The 23,852-nt window shown below is 45.7% G+C and overlaps 1 protein-coding gene across 4 annotated transcripts in view; it reads left to right on the top strand.

Annotated features, from left to right (window-relative positions):
- The window catches only part of LOC147424578 (uncharacterized), a 58,963-nt gene extending 35,336 nt beyond the window's left edge, over positions 1-23,627 (top strand). For 2 of the 4 annotated variants that reach the window (XM_086499526.1, XM_086499529.1), the window contains exons 2-5: positions 22,243-22,381; positions 22,921-22,976; positions 23,096-23,162; positions 23,242-23,627. In XM_086499526.1, the coding sequence (XP_086355652.1) occupies positions 22,243-22,381; positions 22,921-22,976; positions 23,096-23,162; positions 23,242-23,322 (343 nt within the window). In that variant the 3' untranslated portion in view covers positions 23,323-23,627. The remainder of the gene's footprint in view (positions 1-22,242; positions 22,382-22,920; positions 22,977-23,095; positions 23,163-23,241) is intronic. The other 2 variants (XM_086499527.1, XM_086499528.1) reach the window with 1 other exon arrangement.
- The last annotated feature ends 225 nt before the right edge of the window (positions 23,628-23,852 follow it).

Raw genomic sequence — 23,852 nt, 5'->3', positions numbered from 1 at the left:
CGCTGAACTTCCTGTACATTGAGGCTGTGTTTTTGGGAGACTCTTTGGCTGAGGAAACGCTGCCACAGCAGATCTTGCAATGCTGAAATCGCTGGTCTATTACAGGTTTAAGGGGGCTGAATTCCTTGCAATGTCTAGGTGCTGAAAACGCTGCAGATCTGCAACTGATATGCTAGCGTTAGTGATATCCTACTGCTGCTGCCAATGAATGGTGAAAACGCCAGGCATGAGGGACATGGGGTGGCGATGGCTGAGCTAGAAAAACGCCAATGGAAGGGGAGTATTGTGGCGATGGCTCTGCCTGCTGGGGGGGGGGGGGGGGGGGGGGGGGGGGGGGGGGGGGGGGGGGCGGTTTACTGCTGAGAAGTTGCTTGTTGAGCGGGAAGCTCCTGCTGCCTCTTCTGCCAGAAAGTGCTAACTTGGGTTTGCTTATATATTAACTTAGCAAAATTGCCCTACCTACTTTTGTTGGAAAGTCACTTAAAAATAATAAGTGAAAATAACCAAAATAGGAAAATAGGCTAAATGCACTGGAAAATTCCCCCAACTGATGCTAATGGATTCTGATGGGAATTCCGATGATCATGCTGTGTGCAGCCGGAGGATATGCATCTATGCTAAGTGACTGGGCATGCACGGTCTACGAATAGACTCACAAAAGTGCCGGATCATTGCTATTCTAAACAGATCGGACTGAGTGAACCCTGCTGTGCTGTAGCTTGTCCACGGACACATAGGGTTGGGATGTGTCGCGTGACAACTTCCCTGTGGTAGCAGTCTAGGTGAGGATGGTTTGGCTCCCAACTTTTTATTAGAGTACTGGGACTTGCTTGGCTCAGATCTGTGCAACGCTTTTCAGTACATCCTACACATAGGAGAGATGCCTGACAACATGAGTGAGGGCCTGATTTACCTCATTCCCAAGGAGGGTGGCTCCTTGGATGAGATTCGACAGTTGCGGCCCATCACCATCCTCAACTCAGCCTACAAAATTCTTGCCAAGGCTCTGAGTTTGAGGATTCAGCCACTCCTAGAGAGCATGATACATGGGACACAAATAGGTTTTGTCAAGAAGCGTAGTATCCTTCTCGACATCTTTACTTTCTGGGAGGCATCTGCCCTTGCGCGCCTCCGTGGTGAGGATCTGGTGATACTTCTTCTCGATTTTGAGAAGGCCTACGATAGAGTTGATTGGGATTTTTTGGAGGGCACTCTACGCAGGATGGGCTTCTCAGATGCATGGATCAGAGGTGTGTGAGCTCTTTACAGACGGGCACACAAACAGGTACTTTTGTCAAGTGGTAGAGGAGATCGTTTCATGCTCACACGTTCAGTCAGACAGGGCTGCCCCCTTGCCCCCTTCCTTTTTCTGTTCTATGCTGAGGCGATGAGCAGGTTTTTGGTTTCACAGCATGTTGGTCTACGTGGCTTAGTACTCCCTATTCGGGGAGAGCTTTTGGATGTTGACTTTGCAGACGACTAAACCTTGTACTTGGAGGGCCAGGAGGCCAACCTTCACATGCGTGAGCAGGCTCTTGAGACCTTTTGTTGTTGATCAGCAGCGGCTTTCTCGATTGGTACTGCTCCCACGCGTGATTGGTTGCCAGGTGAGGGTTTCGGATGGATTTCCCCAGGGACTACAGTTCGATACTTGGGCTGTCAGGTTGGCTTGGACTTGTCCCTCAGCAACAGATTGCTCTCCTCCTCCTATCCATCAGGAGTAAGTTGTTACATTGGAGCTCCGCACGACTTTATTTGGCAGGCAGAGTTGTAGTGGCCAACTAGGTGTTGTTGGCTACTATGTGGTACATCACTTCTTGTTGAATCTTTTCGAGTTCCTGCATCAGCCAGATAGAGAGGCTGATCAGGAACTTCCTTTGGTCAGGGCGTGACACTCAGATAGCCCGGACCAAAGTGGCCCGGCAAGTCATCACTCTTCCTTGTTCTCAGGGAGGGTTGGGGATTATAGACCCAACACAACAGAGTAGAGCCCTTCTTGGGAAGTTTGTTGTCAGAGGATTACTTAGAGGGGAGGAGCCCTGGAACAAGTTTTTGCTTTAGTGTTGGTGTGAGTCTACTCCGCTCCTGGGAGTAGCTGCGGAGAGGCCTGGAGCAGCATTAGCCTACTTGCACGGAGGAGCGCGTGAGACAACCCCTTGTTTGGAACCCCACGGTTAGCACTCAGAGAGGCCACTTGGTTGGTAGTAGGCCTCATTCTAGCACGCACTTTAGGTGACTGGCTACAGTTTTGAGGCTTATCAGAGGAGCTTTAGAGCATCCAGCTACAGGGCATAAGAGGGGTGCAAAGCATGTGTTAGGACATCACAGAGGCAGTACTAGGTGAGTGGCTCACACCTCTCGAGTCAGCAGCGCTTGATAGATGGGGGCCTTCACGCGATTGGAGGTTCTCATCGCAATTCGGGCTTGCTCAAAGACTATACCCTCCCTATTTTTCGAGCTACAGGGTGAGGGTCGTTTACACCAAGTTTCAGTAGAGGCCCCACAGGTGGCAGAGTGCTGTTTTCAGAGGATCCAAGTTGTGGGCATTTGTGGGAGGATCTAGTGTAACTAAGTCAGACTTTGTAAATAATTAATTTATTTACGAGAAAAAAATTATCTAATTAGTTGTGTGCACACCAGAATAGACCTAGCAGTTCTAAGGCCTTAGGTGAGCCTAAAGGCGGGCTAGAACACCTCAGAGGGACCTTAGCAGAAATTACCCTGAAGCCCTAGTGATTGGGAAATCGGGTCTTCAGAAAGGGGTAAGCAGTAGCCTCAGATTTTAGGCTCAGAAAAATACGCGCGTCAGTACAAGCACATGAATGAGATGGGGTCCTTAGAACAGTGACCCTAAGGCTAATAAAGCTAATAAAGCCTTAGGGTAAGTTTCGTGAAATTAAATTTAACGGTCCGTGCCCGGGCGGGCGGCCGGACAAGTGTGAACAGGTAAAGGCGGTGCAGTGCCCGTGCGGCATTGCGCCGGCAGACCTTTGGTGTTCTCATAAAAGAATCATTGGTAGCAGTTGTTAGTTAGTTGCACATTTTTAATTAATGAGCTAGAAGTTTTTAAAGTCAAAAGTTGAATGGTTTTTAAGTTTTTAAAGTAAGTGTGCCAAGTGGCACACTTACCAATGCAAACTAACTCTCTCTCACTCTCACTCTCACTCTCACTCTCACCCTCTCTCTCTTCTTAGCGCCCCCTCTCCCTGATGGCTATTTAGGAGCCCCCCCTCCCCCATTTTCAGGGTTGGCAGTGCACCTACCCCCCCTAATGTGAGCGTGCTCTACACGGTGGAGCCCTCCATTGAAGCTTGAGAGCAGCCCCTTGCGACATATGTGGTAGCCTGGTGCTCCCATTGTCAAGAACAAGGGATCTCACAGTCATAGACACCTTCTGGTGAAGTTTCATCGCGAGAAGCTGTCGTAGACGCTCTCTTAGCAGAGTGCGGCTGCTGTAATTCTCTGTTTTCAGCCCCTAATCACCTAGATTAGGGCTGTTTTCAGCAGATCAGCCATAGAAATTCTCTTCTCTCTCCTTATCCTAAGTCTACATCAAGTTTGGCGCGATTCCATCGCGAAGAAGACCTCTGTTTCGGCGTAGGGGTGTGCACAGGTAAGAATTTCAGGTTATGTGCAGAAAATTACAGCAAGCATGTGCGTGTGCATTTTGCTTGTTTCTCTTTTGTGTTCGATGCATGAATGAATGAGCATGAAGGCAACACATAACGGAAGATGGACTCTCCTCTGTGAGAGCTTCCGATGAGCTGTTTCGGAAGATAGACTCTCTTTTCGAGAGCTTCCAACCAGTCTCGCAGAAGAGGGGAAATCCCCTAAGCAGTAAGAAAGCGGAAACACTTTCTCAGTCAGTAGTCATAACAGAACAAAAGAAAGAATAGAGGACGGGTGTATGCCCCGTTCCTGTGCTTGTAAAGATTCTCCCTTAGTAATAAAGATATTCTCTTTATGGGGGGGGGACCAGCCCATCTTCTGGTCCCCAATGAAGTGTCAAGTTTTCTCGCTCCCTCTAATTCTCTTGAGTATTTGAAGTGCAATTAAACGTCAGTTTACGCTTCCGTATTTTTTGTGACATCTAGTGTCATAGATCTTGACCCAAAAGCTCTTGAGACTGGCCACTGGAGGCTGTGGGCTTTGGAGTGCTGTCCATTGGCACGAGTGCAGTGGGATCCTGGAGAGTGGTTTTGGAGGGACCCTTTCTCCTCAGCCGACCATCCAGGTGTCCCTTTCTTTCAGTACATTGTTCGACTAGGACGTCACATACTGGGAGCACAGAGAGAGGCACGTCTTGCTACAGCACCTCATTGGCAGGAGGAGGGTCTCAGAGCTGAGTTCTTGTCAGCTTTTTGGGGGAGGTTGTAGGACTCCAGACAGTCGCGGCGGGTCACTTTGTTCCAGTGGTCGATTGCACATTGAGCTATAGCAGTTGGGAGCTGGCTTGTACATAGTGGTCTCTCGGCAGCATGCGCAACTTGTGACCATCCTGTGGAGAGTCAACGCCATTGTCTTTGGGATTGTCCTTTGGCACAACAGGTTCTGTCACAAGTGGGAGTGCACAACAATATAAAATACATTCGGATAAATAGGATTTATCACTTATTACTGAAGCCAGAGGATATAGAGAGAAATAAATAGAGAGAGAGATAGAGAGTGAGAAGATCGACACAGTACTGGGGACTAGAAGATGGGCTGGTCCCCCCCGTAATAGTATCTTGATTACTAAGGAGAAGTCTATACAAACACTTGAACCGAACGTATTACCACGTTCGTTCTAATAAGACTGGATGGTTCCCGGAAGCCTCAGCTTCCGATTCCTAGGGCAAAACCCTATTCCAAGGAACTTCCATTCCTTATTCCAAATCCTTGAGAACCAAGGTTCTCGCCTCTGGATCACACCTTCCAGACTCAGGGCATGGCATCCCTGCAACTCTTTTCCGACTCTGTTTCCAGAGTCCATTTCCTGCAGAATAACTCCGCTTTCTTGGACACGAAGTCCTTCCCTTGGGGATTTCAACTTCCAGATCACATCTCGAGAGTCTACCTCTCTTCAATCCGTGGATCTGCTTCCCAAACTTGGGTATGAAACCCTTGGGCTGATCTGGCTCTAGTTCCTCAGAGCACTTTTCTCCTGCAGAGGCTCATACCTTCCTCTGCTCCTACTCCCTGACTAAGAGGAAGTACACCTGCAAACAAATACTCAGAGTTCATAACATGAAAATCGTTACCTTCAAAGTCTCGACGCTCGAAACGCAACTCCGTTCTCGAAAAGCAATTCCCCGGAAGAGATCTCTCCATAGAAAATCCTCTCTTCCAATCCTACACACAAAAGAGGCGTGTTCTCGGGTTCCTTCTCGTAAATCAGCCCCGTCACGACGTTTATGGGCTGAAAACAGAGAAAAACAGCAACTTGTTGTCGCGATGCAAACACGCTTCGTAGGCACTTCTTCGCGAGGGAACTCGCGCATTGGGGCTTGGCGACATATGGTACACTTGGGGCAGCCATGGGCATCACCGGCAACGTCTTCTTTACGGCTGAAATCTGCAGCAGCATCTCCTCCTTGCAAAGATTGGTCCTCCTCTCTGAGTAAGGGCATGTGATGCTTTTATAGCTCCTAGCCACGGGCACGAATAGCTGCTCGCGTAGAGATCGCGGCCGTTTTTTTTTTTTCGATGCTCTGCTTGAAAAAGAGAGAGAGAAAACGCTGGCTGATCTGTTGCCTTATTTATCAGATGGCTGCCCACTTATTAAGTGGGCGGTCGGTCACCTTTAAAAATGGTCTGAATCTGTCCAAAAACCCAATAAAACCTTATAAGTTAAAAACAATGCTTTCACAGCACTTCCCAGGCGTCCCTGGATGCAATCACATGCACAGTTGCAATGCAGACATAGACTTCCTCGCGAGAAAGCATCTGCTTTTCTGAAAGGCAATCCCGCTTTCTCAAAAAGCATCTGTTTTTCCTCAAAATTTCCTCTGAACCCATCTTCATTCAAGTGCTTGTTTTTCCTTGTGCACAATTCTAACATAGTTCGGAATTTCCTCCCGACTATGGATATTCCCTTTCCGATGCACCCGTCACCCACCTTGTGACGCATCAGGAATACCCATCACCTAGTCCTTTCCTACCGAACTTACGGTACAATCTTCTTCACAATGCTCTATGTCACCCATCCTATGACGCATCAGAGATGTCCGTTCCCGGATGGTCGGATACTTCTTTCCGATGCTCCCTGTCACCCATCGGATGTGACGCATCAGAAGTACCCGTTCTTGGTGGCCTTACAGATATTCCCGTTCTCAGTGTTCTCGTCATTACTTTAAATGACGCACTAGGAATACTCTGTACTTGGATGTCTCCAGTGAGAAAGCCCTCTCACTTAAAATTCCAATAATTCATTTAGAATTATTTTTCCTTGGTGTTCCAAGCGAGAAAACCCTCTCACTTATAAATCCAATAATTCATTTAGAATTATTTTTCTGTAAGATAAAGCCAATTTAGCAACATCCCTCTCACTTATAAATAGTTGTCCTCAAGTGTAGAGGTCCAACTGAACTGCCGGGGAGAAATCGGAAAGATTCCAAATCTTGCTCAATGGTGAGTTGAGCTAGTCCTTTCTCAAAAGAGAACTTAAAAATTTAATTAAACAAAAATTCAATAATTCAATACTTACCTTACCGGTTCATGTCTTTGCTCTAGGACCTCGAGGATATCCTTCACCTTTCATTAAAGTTAAGAGCCATGTAAGAACTCGTCCTTCGCGTCTTTCCAACAGATTGGAAGTTTCCTCATCCGAGAATCTGTTAACTCAATTCCACCTTCTCAATTCCGAAAAGAATAAACCTCCTAGAAATCAATCTAGGTCTGTCCTTGCGCATAACCTTTTGCTATTAGTCTTGAGGATATTAAACCTCTTGTGTCCTCCCGCATAGGGCATGTCGAGAGCATTAAGCTTATGTGAATCTTCCTATGGCAGAACAAGTGTATCGTCTAACCAAAGTAAGTTCTTATTCCGGGCCTTTGCTTTGGGTAGGCCAATTGTTCTGATCCAAAGTTTCCTTATCTAAGACTCTGTTAACTTGATTCTGTCTTCTCAAATTCGAGAAGAATAATCTTACTAGAAATCAATCTAGGTATTTGTCCTTCCGCATAATCCTACGCTGTTAGTCCAGAGGGTATTAAACCTCTTGTGTCCTCCCACATAGGGAATGCCCAAGTCATAGAGCATTAAGTTCGATGTCTTTCTTCCACAATTTGCGATCACCTTAAAGAAGGTTCTTGTTCCAGGCCGTCGCTCAACGTGGGCGGACGGTTCCAGTCCGAAGATTCCTTGTGCACGACAGCACTTCCTTCCAATCGTTTCCTCCTGTGAGTTATTACCACCAGCAGTGATTTCCCGACGCCCATTAGCGTCTCTTCCTTACAAATCATAAGAAATGATTCACCTTGCGAGCATCAATGACGAGTTGCAAAACCTCAGGCAGATAGGATTCTAGCCATAGCATTTTCTGAACGTACGTTCAAACCCGGTTCACAATAGAGCGAACCCTCTTTGATTCTCAGGGATATTCTCCCATTTGTAATTCTTACCATTTTGAAACGCTCATGGAGAAACATATACCGCAACCAAAAGTTGCTACTGTAATGGTAAAAGCACATAGCGTACTCAATGATCAATGACATCGGAAAACCTCTTCTCCGTAGAGAAGCTCAAATTCCTTCTACCAAACACATCTCAAATAGAGATTCTCGTGTCGGAATATTCTTGCGCGCAAAAAGGCGCTCAAGAGAGTATAACAAACTCTCGTCCAGTTCCTTGGCATAGGTGTGCATCTTCGTGTGTTATCCATGTACTCAAAAGTGTACATAATTCTTAAGCTGTGTTAAAGTTTCGGTGAACCTGGGAAATTCCCTTCCCTTCGTAAGATCCTTAGAGCGAAGACGCTCAACTTGATGATCACTTGGCTCGATCTTAGAGCAAAACCCGCTCATCAAATAATCTAGGATTTTAATCCTTGGATTCCTCGAGCACAGGCCGTAGTCGTCGCTTGTTCCTTTCGTTGTAAAGAGAGTAGTCATTCACTTGTGTGAAAAGCACTACCATATCTTCCCTTATCGGTATCTTCCCTTATCGGGTAGGGGGTATAAACGGCCCGTACAACGTAGAGGGCGGTACTATTTCAATTACCTGTTAACTTTACACAGAGCACTGAGAAGGGAAGAGAACACAGTTGCGTCCAGCGACTAGAATGTCACTGCGCACACGAGACCGACACCCTGTAGGCCCCAAAGACTGGCGTCCCTTTCGGTATTTCTTTATTCTAATTAAGGTAGACGATCCGACCACTTAGCACAAGCTTTCACAAAGCTGTCCAAACCTGGCGAGGGCTGAAAACGCAGGTTTTCGACCGGATTTCGACAGCATAACGGCGCAAAAACCCCTGTAGGTCAAAAACACCTGTCTAGGACGGATTCCCTCGATATTTGGAAGCTTTCTGGTGAGCTGTCACAGAAATTCAGCGGGATGTAATTCTCTGTTTTTCACTGCCGGGAGCCCAAAAGCCTGTACACGCATCCCAAGGCTCTCACGAGGCTCCTCCGATGTTCCCTTGCAGTTTAGGTGCGAAACCCTAAACCTGCAGAAAAACACAGCAGGCTGTAATTCCCTGTTTCGGATCGTTTTTAGCGGAGCGAACACGCCTACGCGTGTCCCAAGGGCTCCCGCACGCAATGGGACAGTTCCCCTGTGAATTGGACGAGTTTTCACGCGAGAAAACTCTCCAAACTCGCAATCTTTCGTGATGGAACTGTGCGTACTTGTGGGGGATTAGCAATTAGCTAATCCGGTTCCTGTTCAGAAGGCTCTTGCCTTGGCAAACGCGCATAAACCCCCAGAACTGTACATAGGTCAAATGAGAAGCCCACTAGTGGGGCATAACATACTGTACGTAGGGGAGAAAGAGAGCAGTATGTAGCGTGCGGGGCATCACTCCCGTCACCATACTGTGCATAGAGGGCAAGGTAAGCATTCCATAGCTTCTGTACCTGCTACAATCCACCTGAGGCTGAAAATGGCGTCCCCTTTGTTGATATGCAGCTCGTTTTTGCCTCCCAGAGTGGCAGAATCGCTCATAGGTTGACACGTCGCCCAGTTTCCGAGTTTGGGCTTTCCTTGCTAAAAATATCTCAACTGGTGCGTCAATTGACTTGGCAGTAGAGCAATAAAATGTTCCCCTTGTCATTTCAGAGCTAATGACGCGAACACATTTTCCGGTCAAAAATAACAGTTCCCTAAATTTTAGGAGATGCTTCCATGGCGTCCCTATCGGTCTCCTGACCATCATTGAAGACTACCATTTGACCAACATCTACAATGTGGGTTAATTTACTGGCCCCTTTCAACTTATAAAGTTGCAGTGACTTGACGAGTGGCCCAAATTCCAGTTTGGCGCACACGAGCTTCCATACTCATCAGAATTCAATGCTAACTAGCCCGGGCAGTCCCTGTCTGACCGACCTAGATCCCCGATGTGAGAAACCCATTTGGCTGCAGCCGTTTCACACTGGCCATGCAATGTCCACTTGCACCTTTCCAAGGGTTTTGGGACAAACAAGTAAAAATAAAATAAATAGATCTAATACTTATTTACGGAAGGCAACAGGAAAAATACACCTCCTGGTGACACACCCCACCCTTGAAATACTGCAAGCGACCTCGCTTGCATGCCAATAATACATGCAGATATCTCCTGATATCACATATATTCTATGATGGGAAATCCAAGATATACATGCTTTCGGAAATGTAGCGTTGGACGATTAAACAATCCCACCAACCTGGCTACGACACATATATCAAGCATAGAAGTCTTCTAGTGTACTCTTGAGCACAAACTTCTCTAGCTAAATTCTGTATGGAAAGAGTAGATACAATTGCTTAACTACTCTCTTGAGCATCATGAACCATGCTCTTGCCTTGCTCCAAAAAGGTTGCATCAAGTCACTGTGGGTTCCATTTGAAAGGCTTCAAGATACAATTGCAATAGCTGAGGTGAATCAAGCAATTCAGACTCTTCCATCCATTTGGCTTCTAATGATGGATAGTTCTTGAACTTCACCAAATAGCGTCTTGCAACCTTTCCTCTAACCTTTCTTTCTTTATGTGCCAATATCTGTTCAGGAACAAGGATTTCATCCAATTCTTCCACTTCGGGTTGTTCCTGATCAAGCATATTCTCTGGCACATCATCACCAACAAAGGGCCTTAGAAGGCTGACATGAAAAGCATTATGTATTTTCCAGCCTTCTGGTAGCTTTAACTTGTAAGCTACATCGCTGATCTTTTCTGAAATCTGAAAAGGACCATAATATCGCATACTGAGCTTAGGAAACAAGCGTTCCTTGCCTTTCCTTTTCCTTAACCTGGCCTTTTCAAAGCGCAAAAGTACCCAATCACCGAGTGAAAATACAAGTTCACGACGGTGACGATCAACAGCTTTCTTTTGCTTAGCCTGAGTCTTCTCAAAAGCAATCTTTATCTTCCTGTATGTTTCATCCATATCTTGCACATACTTGTCTGCCTCAAATATCTTGTCCTTAGTCTGCAAAATGGGTGGGACTTTCTTTCCTCCTTCTACTATCTCAAATGGTGCCTTACCTGTTGACGTATGCATAGTGTTATTGTAAGCATATTCAACCAATGGGAGATGGTGTTCCCAAGTTGCCTTGTGCTCTGAGACATAACATTTGAGCAGGTCCAAGACAGTAGAATTTGCCTCTTCTGACTGTCCATCAGTTTGCGGATGAAACGAAGAAGAGAACTTGAGCGTAGTGCCCATGTTCTCAAACAATGCCTTCCAGAAAAGACTCGTCATACGTGGATCCCTGTCACTGAAAATTGACTGAGGCATCCCATGATATTTAAAGATATTGCTCATGAATATCTTGACCATGTGTTCTGGCTTTATCTTCTTCCTAACAGGAATGAAATGGGCCTGCTTACTGAACCTACAAATGATAGTCCAAATCCATCATTTCCTGTTTGCGTCCTTGGAAGATCAAAGATAAAGTCCATTGCTATACTTTCCCATGGCCTATCAGGGATCGGCAATGGCTGCAACAATCCCGGTTGCTTTTGTCTGTCAAATTTGACTTTTTGGCATACTAAGCATGATCTTACAAATGTGTCAACATCTTGACGCAAAGCTGGTCAATAGAAGAATGCCTCAACCCCTTTCACTGTCGCATCAATTCCACGATGTCCAGCATAAGGTGGAGCATGACTTTCCACCAAAATCTTTGGCCGTAACTGTTTAGTAACGCATAACTTTCCATGCATCATGAGAAAGTCATTCTTAAGCATATAGTGCTCATGATGTTGCCCATCAACAAGCTGGTCATAGATCCTTGCAAAATCTGAATCTTCAGCATATTGTGTCTTCATTTCGTCTAGTTCACAATGGTACGGAATTGACACTGCTGAAATTTGGGGCTTTCGTGACAACGCATCAGCCACCACGTTCTTTTTCCCTTGCACATGCACAATTTGAAAATGGAACATTGACAAGATGTTTGCCCATCGCATGTGCTTCTCAGACAACTTCGTCTGTGTAAGAAAATATCGCAAGGTTTGATGATCCGTTTGGACAACAAAATCAGCCCCTAGCAAATAGTGTTTCCAACTAGTGAGAGCATGAATTACTGCCAGCAATTCTTTCTCATAGACTTGCAAGTTCCTTTCAGTCTTCAAAAGAATTCTGCTCTCATATGCGACTACTCGGCCATTGTGCATTAAAACTGCACCAAGACTATGGCCACACGCATCACATTGAACCACAAAAGGTTTAGAAAGATCTAGCAAAATAATTACCGGATCTGAAGTCAGCTTCTCTTTCAAGTGTTTGAACGCTAAAATTTCCTTGGCTGTCCACTTGAAAGTAACTCCTTTTCCTTGCAGTGCATGGAGTGGAGAAGCAATCTCAGCAAAATTTCGGATGAACCTCCTGTAATAGGAACATAAGCCTAGAAAGCTTCGAATGTCATGTACGGACTTCAAGTCTGGCCATGACCTAATTGCTTCCACTTTAGCGGGATCCATGCGTACCCCATCCTTTGAAACAATGTGCCCAAGGAAGTGAATTTCTTGCAAAAAGAACTCACTTTTCTTCGCATTGATGAGTAGCCTATTCTTGCGTAGCTCATTGAAAACTGCGGTCAAGTGATCCCTATGCTCCTCTTCAGACTTTGAGTAGACAATCATGTCATCAAAGAAGGTACCCACGAAGTTTCTATGTGGTCTAAAAATTCTGTCCATCATTCTATTAAATGTGGCAGGAGCATTTGTGAGACCAAATGGCATGACAAGAAACTCATAGAGACCAAATGTTGTCCTGAACGCAGTCTTATGGACATCTTCTGGTCTAATGCGTATCTGATGATACCCGCTCTTTAGGTCTATTCTTGTAAACAATGACGCTCCCTCAAGCCGATCAAGAATGTCATTTATCCTCGGTATGGGTAACCTGTTCTTGATAGTATTCTTATTCAAGGCGCGATAGTCAATGCACATGCGCCATGAACCATCCTTCTTCTGCACTAAGAGTACAGGCGAACAAAAAGGGGATGAATTGGGCTGAATCAGCCCCTTCTCTAAAAGCTCGTTGACCTGACCCATAATCTCTTTCTGCTGGGCTGCACTAACCCTGTATGGTGGTCTATTCGGTGGACTAGAACCTGGCACAAGATCTATAGTATGATCCTCAGGTCTCTCAGGAGGTAACTCCCCTGGCAAAGAGTCCGAAAAACAATCACTGAAACCACTCAAAAAAGTTGACCTGTCTTTATCTAAGGTAGACAAATTAGATACTACTTGAGGTACTTCTTTTGCAAAGATCAAGTACGCAGAAAGATGATTCTTTATTACAGATGAAATAGCAGAAGCAGAAACAACTGGAACAGACTCGCCTTTAAGCTTTACATCAAGGACATGAGTCTTTCCTCTATGTACAAGGGTAATCTTTTTGTTGTAAGTATCCACCATAGCATGCAACCTGTAACACCATGGGATACCCAGTAACACATCACAGCCCTCAAGCGGCATAATATGAAATTCTTCCGCATCCACATAGCTCTGAATGTGCAGACGAAGCTTTCCCAAAATGGGAGTAACAGGCTCTGAATGTGCTGGGCATGCCAAACCTGCTTCGCCTGTCATACCCATCTCCTTTGCACGATTGCCCAACTTTGATGCCAATTCTGGTGATATGAAATTTGCACGGGCTCCTGGATCAAAGAAAACCAGCACTGTTTGGTCTCTAACTTTGCCCCAAGCTCTGCACAGCTCCATGGCATCTGTGTTTGGCTGATCTCCAACCAAATCTGGAACAAGTCCTGCACTCGGCTTTGGCTTCTTTCCTTTATGGTCTGACTTGTCATCCTTATCCTGTGACTTCTTCTGTGGGCACTCATTTGCAAAGTGTCCTTCCTGTTCACAAATGTAGCATTTCTTGGCCTCCCTAAGAGCTTTCCTTTCTTGAAAAGTTTTGCCAGCAAAATGCCTTTTTTGTCCTTGTCCTCGTTCCGAAGAAGATTTAGACTGCTTCTTGGACGTATCAGCTTCTTGAGTGGAGGGCTTCTTTGCAGGAGACTCAGAAGGCTTTGCTGCAACATTGCCCTTGGCTGAAAACTGTTTGCCCTGGGCCCCTTTCTTGTGGCTATTAAATCCATCGGAATCTCCCTTCGACAGATTGTTGGCCACTCTTGCATTCTCTATCAATTGAAACATATTCATGACAGTAGTCTTTGTGCAGTAGTCCCTGATTTTCTTGGGCAATCCGCAACAGTACTTCTCAATTTGTTCTGACAAAGGCACAAACCTGTAAGAGGTAACTGGCAACAGTGCGGCCCAAAACCGTTTATTGTACTCTTCCAGATCCGCACACTGTTTAGCATTCAACTCGTGCCATTCCGTCATTACATCCACTTCAAAAGTGTTTGTCAACCATGCGGGCGCAAAAAGTTGTTTGAATTGGACCCACGTTGTTGGGGCTTGACCCTGGTTCAACAATGCGGTCCACCATTGGAGCGCATTCCCTTTCAAGAAAGTGGTAGCCTTGCGTATCTTTGAAGATTCCGTGAAGTTGCCTCCAGCATAAGCTGCATCGAACTGCTGTATAAAGGTCAAAGCCTTTAATTGGTCCTCAGTTCCTCTGAAAGTTTCAAACTTCACTCCTTGCCCACCTTCCTTGTAATCCTTAGGCTGACTCAAAGAAGCCACATTATCATAAACAGGTGCCTGTAGCAGTGGTGCTCCATGAGTGTTCATTCCAACACTCGCATCAACTGTTTTCCCTGTCATATCTGCATTTTGTACGCATGGCTGCGAAAAACCAGCCATACCAAATTGTGTTCCAGGCACTCGAAACTGGCCATAGGCACCCTGAAAACCTAGTTGGACACCCATGTTCGCGTACATAGGGTTACCCATGCCTGTTTGCATTGTCCTGAACACATTCCCTGGCATATAACCTGTGGTAGGTCCAACCATAGCTTGAAACACTGAACCACCTCCAAAATAACCAGGATAAGTATTAGGTAATGGAAGGGTCTGACGCATAGCCTGTTCATTGCTCCCTTGACCATTCACAAACGGTTCCTGTCCAGCTAAAGCAAGTTGCTTTGGATCATTGGACACCGCTAGTTGCTCAACCACATGGGCTTTCCCTCGAGCATCATGAGTCCTTTGCGCATTGGAAATCTCCTTTTCGTGCAACGGCTCAGTCATGCCCTGTGTAGGAGGCTGAAAACCCTGTGTCGGAGCCTGTAAGAATTCCTGCATCCTTGGGTTGTTAGCCAACTGCTGAAACATGTCCATGCAACAATGCAGTTGAGTTCTAAACAACCTGTCCTCTTCTTGAAGAGTTGAAGGAATTTTCTCTGTGCCATGTGAGGAAGATCCCTCTTCAGGTACTTGGTCTCTCTTCTCTGCCATATCGACAAGCTTTGTGTTGCTTTCGCCCACAACAATCCACGTTGCACTTTTTGAAGAAAAAGTGACTATCCCGTCGATGGAACCATATAACCGGCCCGTACAACGTAGAGGGCGGTACTATTTCAATTACCTGTTAACTTTACACAGAGCACTGAGAAGGGAAGAGAACACAGTTGCGTCCAGCGACTAGAATGTCACTGCGCACACGAGACCGACACCCTGTAGGCCCCAAAGACTGGCGCCCCTTTCGGTATTTCTTTATTCTAATTAAGGTAGATGATCCGACCACTTAGCACAAGCTTTCACAAAGCTGTCCAAACCTGGCGAGGGCTGAAAACGCAGGTTTTCGACCGGATTTCGACAGCATAACGGCGCAAAAATCCTTGTAGGTCAAAAACACCTGTCTAGGACGGATTCCCTCGATATCTGGAAGCTTTCTGGTGAGCTGTCACAGAAATTCAGCGGGCTGTAATTCTCTGTTTTTCACTGCCGGGAGCCCAAAAGCCTGTGCACGCATCCCAAGGCTCTCACGAGGCTCCCCCGATGTTCCCTTGCAGTTTAGGTGCGAAACCCTAAACCTGCAGAAAAACACAGCAGGCTGTAATTCCCTGTTTCGGATCGTTTTTAGCGGAGCGAACACGCCTACGCGTGGCCCAAGGGCTCCCGTACGCAATGGGACAGTTTCCCTGTGAATTGGACGAGTTTTCACGCGAGAAAACTCTCCAAACTCGCAATCTTTCGTGATGGAACTGTGCGTACCTGTGGGGGATCAGCAATTAGCTAATCCGATTCCTGTTCAGAAGGCTCTTGCCTTGGCAAACGTGCATAAACCCCCAGAACTGTACATAGGTCAAATGAGAAGCCCACTAGTGGGGCATAACATATTGTACGTAGGGGAGAAAGAGAGCAGTATGTAGCGTGCGGGGCATCACTCCCGTCACCATACTGTGCATAGAGGGCAAGGTAAGTATTCCATAGCTTCTGTACCTGCTACAATCCACCTGAGGCTGAAAATGACGCCCCCTTTGTTGATATGCAGCTCGTTTTTGCCTCCCAGAGTGGCAGAATCGCTCACAGGCTGACACGTCGCCCAGTTTCCGAGTTTGGGCTTTCCCTGCTAAAAATATCTCAACTGGTGCGTCAATTGACTTGGCAGTAGAGCAATAAAATGTTCCCCTTGTCATTTCAGAGCTAATGACGCGAACACATTTTCCGGTCAAAAATAGCAGTTCCCTAAATTTTAGGAGATGCTTCCATGGCGTCCCTATCGGTCTCCTGACCATCATTGAAGACTACCATTTGACCAACATCTACAATGTGGGTTAATTTACTGGCCCCTTTCAACTTATAAAGTTGCAGTGACTTGACGAGTGGCCCAAATTCCAGTTTGGCGCACACGAGCTTCCATACTCATCAGAATTCAATGCTAACTGGCCCGGGCAGTCCCTGTTTGACCGACCTAGATCCCCGATGTGAGAAACCCATTTGGCTGCAGCCGTTTCATTCTGGCCATACAATGTCCACTTGCACCTTTCCAAGGGTTTTGGGACAAACAAGTAAAAATAAAATAAATAGATCTAATACTTATTTACGGAAGGCAACAGGAAAAATACACCTCCTGGTGACAGGGGGTGTTGGCTCATAAGCTTAGTGAAAGCTTTTCTTGGTTGAAAGCTCGGAATGGTTCCTTGCTTTCTGCCGTCCTACCCGCAATAGCAGGTAATTTGTTGGTGAACTACCGGATACGAGATCAATTATGGACCTTCCAGATGGTTAAGCAAAGTAGTTCATCGTATAAAACAATGTTCTGACTCAACCCTACTCTCATAAGCACTCAAGAATGATCAGTCTTGGTTAGACACATACATATCTCGTGCATAAAAGCAATACTTAGTTTATGGGTTCCTCAAAGATTTAACTTTGATCAAAGACCTACCCTCTTACTTAAAGTTTGAGGGTCTTCCTTTCAAAAAACTCAAGAGTTGGATTGAATTCCCTTACTCCAAACTTTCTCTGGATAGCAACATATCCTTCGAGGAGAGGTAACAAAAATTCATTGTTTTTGTGTTCAATGGTTCTTGTCCCACTGCGGGGATTGTATTCTATGTACACTAAGGTGTACACTTTCAGCTTTTATTTCTGACTCCACTATCTGCTGCAAAGTATCTTGCAGATGCGTTTACAAAATTCGGGTAAAAGTCCTTTGTTGAATTTCTTCATCTTTCCTTCCTCAGAGAGGATCGAGAGTGGAGCTACCTTGGCAAGAGTGAACCACTACTTCCTTTGACTCACTCGTGTTCCTATTGGGCAAACCCATCCCAATCTTCTTGGATGCCTTCCTCAAAGTGTAGAGGAAAAAAAATTTGTCAAAAAATTCAGCCTTGAATTTAATCCAAGTCTTGTTGTAAGTTCCTTGCAGAGCTTTGGTATACCACCAAAGTACTTGCAATCCCCTAGAGGTGTTTAATCACATGCCTCATCTTCGACGCTTTTTCAGAAATTGCCGTTTGCAAAGGCAACTTCAAACTTGTTGAATCAAAGCGGTAGCTTTCGGGGCATCTTCCCTTCCGTCAAAAGTATCAAACTTGACTGGAAGTGTTCCTAGGTCTAGAGACCTTCTTCATATCCTTCCCGGAATGACGGGATTTCATGGCTATAGTTCTGGATTGACGTTCATGGATATTTTCTGGATTCTGAAGAATCTCGAGCATTCGGCTCCTTGGATTCTCTAGGTTCTTGAGCATCATGCTCTTGTCGCCTTCTCAGAGAATCCCAAGTCTTGTGTCGACTTCTTGCAGAGAGAAAAAAATTCCAACTCTGCGAGCCTTTTCCTGTAGGACTTAGGTTTCCGCCTGCTTACTTCTCTCTTGGCTTGTCATGGCTTCTTCCCGTATCTTCCCAGAGTCGTCCTCCTTTACAGAGAAAGAGAGGAGACCATGCTCTAATACCACTGTCACAAACGGGAGCGCATAACAATATAAAATACATTCGGATAAATAGGATTTATCACTTATTACTGAAGCCAGAGGATATAGAGAGAAATAAATAGAGAGAGAGATAGAGAGTGAGAAGATTGACACAGTACTGGGGACCAGAAGATGGGCTGGTCTCCCCCCGTAATAGTATCTTTATTACCGAGGAGAAGTCTATACAAACACTTGAACTGAACGTATTACCACGTTCGTTCTAGAATAAGACTCGATGGTTCCCGGAAGCCTCAGCTTCCGATTCCTAGGGCAAAACCCTATTCCAAGGAACTTCCATTCCTTATTCCAAATCCTTGAGAACCAAGGTTCTCGCCTCTGGATCACACCTTCCAGACTCAGGGCATGGCATCCCTGCAATTCTTTTCCGACTCTGTTTCCAGAGTCCTGTTCCTGCAGAATAACTCCGCTTTCTTGGACACGAAGTCCTTCCCTTGGGAATTTCAACTTCCGGATCACATCTCGAGAGTCTACCTCTCTTCAATCCGTGGATCTGCTTCCCAAACTTGGGTACGAAACCCTTGGGCTGATCTGGCTCTAGTTCCTCATAGTGCTTTTCTCCTGCAGAGGCTCATACCTTCCTCTGCTCCTACTCCCTCACTAAGAGGAAGTACACCTGCAAACAAATACTCACAGTTCATAACATAAAAATCGTTACCTTCAAAGTCTCGACGCTCGAAACGCAACTCTGTTCTCGAAAAGCAATTCTCCGGAAGAGATCTCTCCATAGAAAATCCTCTCTTCCAATCCTACACACAAAAGAGGTGTGTTCTCGGGTTCCTTCTCGTAAATCAGCCCCGTCTACGACGTTTATGGGCTGAAAACAGAGAAAAACAGCAACTTGTCGTCGCGATGGAAACACGCTTCGTAGGCACTTCTTCGCGAGGGAACTCGCGCACTGGGGCTTGGCGACATATGGTACACTTGGGGCAGCCATGGGCATCACCGGCAACGTCTTCTTTACGGCTGAAATCTGCAGCAGCATCTCCTCCTTGCAAAGATTGGTCCTCCTCTCTGAGTAAGGGCATGTGATGCTTTTATAGCTCCTAGCCACGGGCACGAATAGCTGCTCGCGTAGAGATCGCGGCCGTTTTTTTTTTTTTTTCGATGCTCTACTTGAAAAAGAGAGAGAGAAAACGCTAGCTGATCTGTTGCCTTATTTATCAGATGGCTGCCCACTTATTAAGTGGGCGGTCGGTCACCTTTAAAAATGGTCTGAATCTGTCCAAAAACCCAATAAAACCTTATAAGTTAAAAACAATGCTTTCACAGCACTTCCCAGGCGTCCCTGGATGCAATCACATGCACAGTTGCAATGTAGACATAGACTTCCTCGCGAGAAAGCATCTGCTTTTCCGAAAGGCAATCCCGCTTTCTCAAAAAGCATCTGTTTTTCCTCAAAGTTTCCTCTGAACCCATCTTCATTCAAGTGCTTGTTTTTCCTTGTGCACAATTCTAACACAGTTCGGAATTTCCTCCCGACTATGGATATTCCCTTTCCGATGCACCCGTCACCCACCTTGTGACGCATCAGGAATACCCATCACCTAGTCCTTTCCTACCGAACTTACCGTACAATCTTCTTCACAATGCTCTATGTCACCCATCCTATGACGCATCAGAGATGTCCGTTCCCGGATGGTCGGATACTTCTTTCCGATGCTCCCTGTCACCCATCGGATGTGACGCATCAGAAGTACCCGTTCCTGGTGGCCTTACAGATATTCCCGTTCTCAGTGTTCTCGTCATTACTTTAAATGACGCACTAGAAATACTCTGTACTCGGATGTCTCCAGTGAGAAAAGCCCTCTCACTTAAAATTCCAATAATTCATTTAGAATTATTTTTCCTTGGTGTTCCAAGCGAGAAAACCCTCTCACTTATAAATCCAATGATTCATTTAGAATTATTTTTCTATAAGATAAAGCCAATTTAGCAACAGGTTTGGCTTCGTGTCCTTCGGCTGATGCCAGCTCTTTCCACAGCACGGCAGTACACTTGGAGGACAACTGCTTGGTCCACTTTCACGGGCCCGACACTTCAGTTTGAGTTATCCTCCACAGCAGGATGATAGTGATGCAGGTGGGTCGACCTACACTCTAGCCTACTACAGAGCTTACTCCACAAGAGTGGTGCAGCGAGCGAGAGGAGTGTTGGGAGCTCATCTGCGGCTTGACACTCTGGTTCTTTTGGCGGGCCCGCTGCTTCCGCATCTTTGAGGCTCGCCCTGTACCACCAGCAAAGACTGTTCGTGATCTTTGGCTAGAGCTGGTCCATACTCTCAGGGGACAGTTCGAGAGACTCTAGGGCAGCTCCGACCGCATGGAGGAGCGTAGAGAGGCTTTCCTTCGACTCTGGCGCCTTGGGCCTTTCTTCACCATGGTCCAGGGTGTGCTGAGATGGCACTACCGTCCACCTGTGTGGCTTTTCCCTCCTCCCATCTCTTGATTTAGCCTCAATTGTACATATGTTGTTTTTCGTTGGGAGAGTCTCCCCCTTATGATTGTTGTAGCCCTCTCTAGTAGAGGTGGTTGTAGCCCTATGGGCAGTTTCATTAACTAATAGAAGGATCTTTTTCTCGGAAAAAAAAGGTACAAATGCCTGGGTCAGGCAGCCATCCCAACAAGGGTAAATGAAAAATCACTTATTAATAAAATGCAATTTAAGAGGTGGTTCACGCGCGGTAATACCTATGTGCTGAAATGCTATACCGTGCAAGAGAGGTCATGCAACTATGACTTGCCTGGGCATGCACGTCCTGCTAGAGGCTCACAAAGTGCCAGGCTAGGTCCTAAGCTAACTACGACTGATGCTAGACTATAGCAAAAGCATGTCCACGTAGCGCTGGTGAAGTGTGCACGTGACACTCTTACAGTTTGGTTGTGCCGTAGATTTGCATCTTATTTGGGAGTACCACATCCAAGTATGATGGAATGGGTGTGGTTGATTTCGGAGGCACAACACATGGGTTTTTCAGTCCCTTGGCTTCTATGAGCTGCTACTGGAGGTTTCTTACAGCGGATACTTATTTCATTCTGGTAGCTAGTACTGGCCTTCATGGTTTCACTTCACGGTAGAGAGAGCTTTTGGCAGATTTGTGTCGGCTTCCTACAGCCAGAGCCTGTGCATGTCGCAATTGTGATGAAGTGGCAAGCTGGACACTTAAAGGCAGCTTGACAATCACCGGATCGGCCAAAAATTTGATGACATGGCAAATATTCACGTAAGGCTGATGTGGCACTTTCCTCTGCAATTCGCGCCGTGATTTGTGTGCTGTTGACGTGGCACATGGTATGGCAATTTGGGGGTTGCTTTTGGGCTAGTTTTTGGGGCCTTGGTTTTCAATAGTTAAACAGCTTTTGGGGCGCCTAGTTTAGGGGCCCCTTGTACGTATAAAAAGGCCCTGAGGGTGAGTCTTTGACATATCATGCATGGTTGCAGATTGCATAGCTCACCTCTCTGGCAGTTGTACTTTGTGATTATCAATCATAGCTTGCACTGTCTGCCATAGGTGAAGGTGGGCATTTCATGGTTTATTTACCTGCACATGTAACTGGCATTTCTTTTTATTTACTTTCAATGTGGCGGTGACTGCAGAAGTGATGGTGGTGACTACTAGCATCTACAGTTTGGTTATAATTGCTAGGATTTTTCATAAAGGCTCATGGTCAATAGTTTTTCGTCGGAGCTGATGGTTTCTTGTCTCGTACCATGATATCATAACTTGCACTTATGTTATAGGTGAAGGTGGGAATTTCATGAATAATTTGCATTTTTTAAAAATAAAAATCCTTCTGTGTTGCACAAAATGGATCAATCTATATTTCATCAAGAGACTTTTGTTCAAAACACAACAGTCTAAGATAGTGTATATGATGGACTCTTACCTTTATTGCCTCCCTTTTTTTGAGGACGAGAGCTTGCTTGTTCAGGCACATTTTGCATCAAAATGTGAAAAGTTTGTGAGGTGGTTTTACGATGCTCCAGCATGAGGGTAGTCTTAGTGGAGAGTACCTGGTCCTCACTGACCGACTTTTTTGGCTAAGGGCTTTTCTGGCTGTGGTGTGCATAACTCATCAATCTGGTTTATGCTAGTGTGGAAAAACCATGAAGGGTCAACAAATGAGGTTGATTCATCCTAAAGAGTATCACACTTCAGGGGCTAGCTTGAATTGTGACATAAGCATCAATTTCTGAATGGTTGCCATTATTGAGTCAAGAATTCATGCGTGCATTTGTTGTGAAACATTTATGTAGTGCGGTCATGGCAGATGAACTTATAGATCCTGTAAATCGTCCTCCGGACTCCAAAGACTTGCAGCAGCAGAGTAAAGCTTTAGACTCTCTTACTGACCATGTTGAGGATCGGCAACTTGACTCGAACCGTGTGCAGCAGGTTTGTTTTCTCAACTACCTTTGTTACATTTTGAAAAGGATCATCGGGAATGAAAGATTGTTGATGGTGAACAAAGATAAGGAATGCTTTCGAAGAATGAAGTAGTTTTAGTTTCTTTGTTTGGGGTCTTGCAATTGTGATCAATGGTGGTGGTGAATGCCTCCGAGACTACCAGTCTGCTACTTCCTGTGTGCAGTTAGGTGTGAGCTTTGTTTTCTTCTAACCCGAAAGAGCTTTCTGGTGTGGTGGTTGGGCGCTAGACAGTGTTGCTGGTGGAGGCTAGCTTGAATGGGGGATGGCTGGTAATAGAAGTGCGAATCACTGGAAAAGAGGCAGTCGGCAGCCCCACGTGCTTCGCTGCTTGGGAACTTCCCAAGAGTGAGAGTGCCGAGCAGGCCATCGCCAGCCTCGACCCCTCCCGCACGCATTATAGGCTGGAAGCATCGGCCAAGAAGAATAGGCAAAACTTAAGTAGGCAAAACTAGTCCAGTCTGGTCTTCTTAGCAGGCTCATCTTGCTGATGTAACTTTTGTTTTCAGGCCATGGCCTCAATAAAAGCAGATGCAGCGGCAGATAGAAATGCACAACGATTGAGGTGAGCAAGGAGGTGCTGGTTCAACCAGGCGTCAAATCATTTGGGTCCTTTTCCACGTGTTTTTTGTGTTTGTATTTTTCTGAGCTTTCTTGTTACAATATTTATATATTCTTGGACAGGGAGAAGGAACTGGCTGCTGTCAAGATAAATGCTGCCGATGTGGATGTCATTGCCACTGAACTTGAGGTACTAGCGCGTGCCACATAATCATTGCACCTTTATGAAAGTTTGCTTGCCTGTGTGAAAGCTGCTGCTCTTTTTCCAGCTTGACAAAAAGGTAGCAGAGCGCATGTTGCGAGAGCATAAAGGAGATGCTGTGGCTGCAATACGATCATTGCTACACTAGACTTGGATATTTTCTGGTTAAAGAGGGCACGTTGCAGGCAAACTTGCATGGGTCAAGGCCATGGATTTAACTTTTCTTTGAAGATTGAATTCGACGAATTTGAAATATGTTGACTGCTTTACAGCAAGCACACGATGAGGACAAAAAACCTCAGATAAGTTATTTTGCTGCATGGTCAACCCTCATGTTGGTTGAGCAGTTATACGTCTCACATGTGAGCCGTTTTATCCAGTTCAAAATATGGATGAGGTAGCGTTTTGTAATGTTTCAGCCGTGTCTGGTGAAAAGCACCTACTTTGAGTGAAGGTTTCTGTTTTGTTTGCACAAAATTGTAAGTCTTTCTTGCTGTTACCTCTGTGGTAAAACATTGGTATGGTATGAGAAGCTGTTGATCATATAAGTTTTGCACCAGCTGAACGTCATGCAAGCATAACTTTAACTTGGTAGGGAGTCCTTGACTAGCTCACCTTGGCCCAATGCAAACAATCCCTTTTTGCCCTTTGTCAAGTCTCTGAAAAGTTAAGTCTTGC

This window comes from Adiantum capillus-veneris, chromosome 25 (assembly GCF_014529385.1).
Source record: "Adiantum capillus-veneris isolate H3 chromosome 25, ASM1452938v2, whole genome shotgun sequence".
Lineage (NCBI taxonomy): Eukaryota > Viridiplantae > Streptophyta > Polypodiopsida > Polypodiales > Pteridaceae > Adiantum > Adiantum capillus-veneris.
This window is presented reverse-complemented; position numbering and strand designations above follow the sequence as displayed.